The sequence below is a fragment of the Gadus morhua genome, chromosome 6, assembly GCF_902167405.1.
Source record: "Gadus morhua chromosome 6, gadMor3.0, whole genome shotgun sequence".
NCBI lineage: Eukaryota > Metazoa > Chordata > Actinopteri > Gadiformes > Gadidae > Gadus > Gadus morhua.
Genome location: NC_044053.1, coordinates 18,999,057 through 19,001,556, shown reverse-complemented (window position 1 = coordinate 19,001,556; position 2,500 = coordinate 18,999,057). Strand labels below are relative to the sequence as shown.

At 52.8% G+C, this 2,500-nt stretch overlaps 1 protein-coding gene across 11 annotated transcripts in view; it reads left to right on the top strand.

The window, feature by feature from the left end:
• Positions 1 to 2,500, top strand: part of ank1a (ankyrin 1, erythrocytic a) — a 95,536-nt gene that overhangs the window by 164 nt on the left and 92,872 nt on the right. For all 11 annotated transcript variants that reach the window (XM_030358438.1, XM_030358445.1, XM_030358441.1 and 8 more), the window contains exon 1: positions 1 to 24. This exon is cut by the window's left edge. In XM_030358438.1, coding sequence (XP_030214298.1) covers positions 1 to 24 — 24 coding nt within the window. The remainder of the gene's footprint in view (positions 25 to 2,500) is intronic.

Sequence of the window (2,500 nt, the reverse complement as noted above, 5' to 3'; positions counted from 1 at the left end):
CGCTCTCGGGACAAGAAGCGCAAGGTACTCGGGGGGGGGGGGGGGTCTCAGGGGGCAAGTGGAGACGGGGGGCAGGAAGGGAAGAAGCCTCTGTCCTTTCTCTCTCTCTCTCTCTCTCTCTCTCTCTCTCTCTCTCTTTCTCTCATGCTTAGCTCTGATCAGAGCGCTGGGGCACACATGGAAACCCTGTGGTGACGGTGTTTCTACTATGTGTGTGTGTGTGTGTGTGTGTGTGTGTGTGTGTGTGCGCGTGTGCGTGTGTGTGTGTGTGTGTGTGTGTGATTGTTTTGCTTGTGGATGCAAGTGCAGGGCACTGGCATGTGCAGACATGGGGAAACATTAGAACATCGCATGCTCCCCCCGCTGCACTAGGGCGCTCTTACCTGCGTTACCATACAGGACAGTCCTGCGTGATACTCTCTCTCGCTCTCTCTCGCTCTCTCGTTCTCTCCCTCTCTGTCTCTCTCTCTATCGCACTCTCCTTCTCTTGCTCTCTCTCTCGCTCTGGCTCTCGCTTTCCCACTCTCTCTCTCTTTGTTTTTATACTGCAGTATTGTATCAAGGGAAACATTTCACTGCCTCACTACATCATTAATGAGAAAAAAATGCAAGCAATGTTGAAAAGGACGTTTCCTTCGCTCTCTCCCTCCTCTTATGTGATCGACCTGTAAGTGGCTTTGTTTACATTGACGATGTATTCATTTAGCAGACGCTTTGGCCATCGAGTGATGGAATCCAGGATGGCAGTAAACAACAGATATTCTTTTTGCTTCTCATTCTGATACGTCTGAGCTGTGCTTCAAAAGAAAGTGTCAATAAAGGTCATTGTATTTTCAATTTCGGTACTGACAATGGCGAGGGACAGAAGGAGCCCAGGTGACTCACTCCACCAATGAGAGCGGCCGGGATTGAGTCACTGCTCAATCCAATTAGACTTCTTTGTGACCGGAGGGGGCTAGGGGTATGGGTGGTGGGGGAAAACACTGTAGGTTGGTGCAGCTCATTCAACTGACACCCAGGCTGTCAACTTGATGAAGGATACAAAAAGATGGAGTCAAAGGAGTGAAATGCACGGAGGAGACACATGCAAGCTATGTGTGGTTGAAGACCAGATTCCCCAAACCATTCTGACATAAGTCTTTAAGTGACAACACCTGGAATTGGAGAGGGCACACAGCCCTTAAAGGTCTGCTTTATTCTGGCTGAGCCTCCAGATCTGAACGGTCTGTAGGTTCATTAAGAGATTGATGTGGTCACCAGAGGTCAGCCGGTCACCACTAACGACGGTAATGAACGAGCTGCGCTCCACCGCCGTCCGGGGTGGAACAGGATGACACAAGACGGGACGCTGCAGTGTCTTCCTGTGTGCATGTGTGTGTGTGTGGGGGGGGGGGGGGGGGGGGGTTGGTGGGTATCATGAGCCGAGAGTTGCTGTGTAACATGTGGCGTCGAGGGAAAAGGAGTGGGCCAAGGACCAATCTCAGAGGAACACCGCTCCCCATCTGACGGGACTCGGGCAGGTCTGACCCCCTAGGGTCTGTGATTCAGGACCCAGACCGTTGGAGCGTGGTCCCAATGAATCAGTGGACAGCAGGACCACGACCACAACCATGTCAGGCCGGGTCACAAGCCGAGCTCTAGAAGCCTCTGCAGCAGGGCTCTCTCAGGTCCTCCTGTCATGAGAAGGAATGGCCGGCGTGACTTCCTGCGAAAGCCATGGCGCCTAGGGATGGCCCAGGCCGCTCTGCAGCGTGTGGCACGCTGGAGGGAATCGATAGAGCGCTGTGCTTCATTAATCAGTGGACACCGGCACCAGGACTCACCCCTATTTCACCACTTTTATTTTTTGCTTCATAAGGTGCCATTTAAGGTCTGATTAATGCCCCATGAGTGACTCATCTCCAGCAGCCGGCCAACCCACCACCCGCCGAGCCAGAGCTCCGGCGGAATAGCGCAGGCCTGCCAACGTATGCAGCTTGCAGGGAGGCTCCGGCGGGCAGGCTGGTGTAAAGTGATCTGCTGCTGATGCGGTAGAGAAAGGAGAGCTCCTGGCTGCTTCACGTGAGGAGGGTTGGGGCCGGAGAACGGGAGGCCGGGGTGGGGCTTCGTCTGCTCTGGAAATACCTGCAGAGCGCCAGGGAGGAGACGGGAGGGCTGGTGGAGACACTGGTGGGGTTAAGAAGGCTGATGGAGGAGCTTTGGTGGACGGCTGTGTGGATGGCAGCACGTTTATAAGCGTTTTTCCTTTGGAACATTTCAGGGCCGGTGACGAATGTGCTGAGTGAAAAAAAGCTTTTATCTAGAGCGTCTGTTAAATGATGTAATGTAATGTACACTGTGCTTAGATCACAGACGTCCACAAGTCATGATGCTATCTGATCTGATATGGACACACACATCAAGCAAAACCATTTCATCATATATGCATTGCACACAGACACACAGACACACACACACACACACACACACACACACACACAATTGATGCAAATGTGAGTCT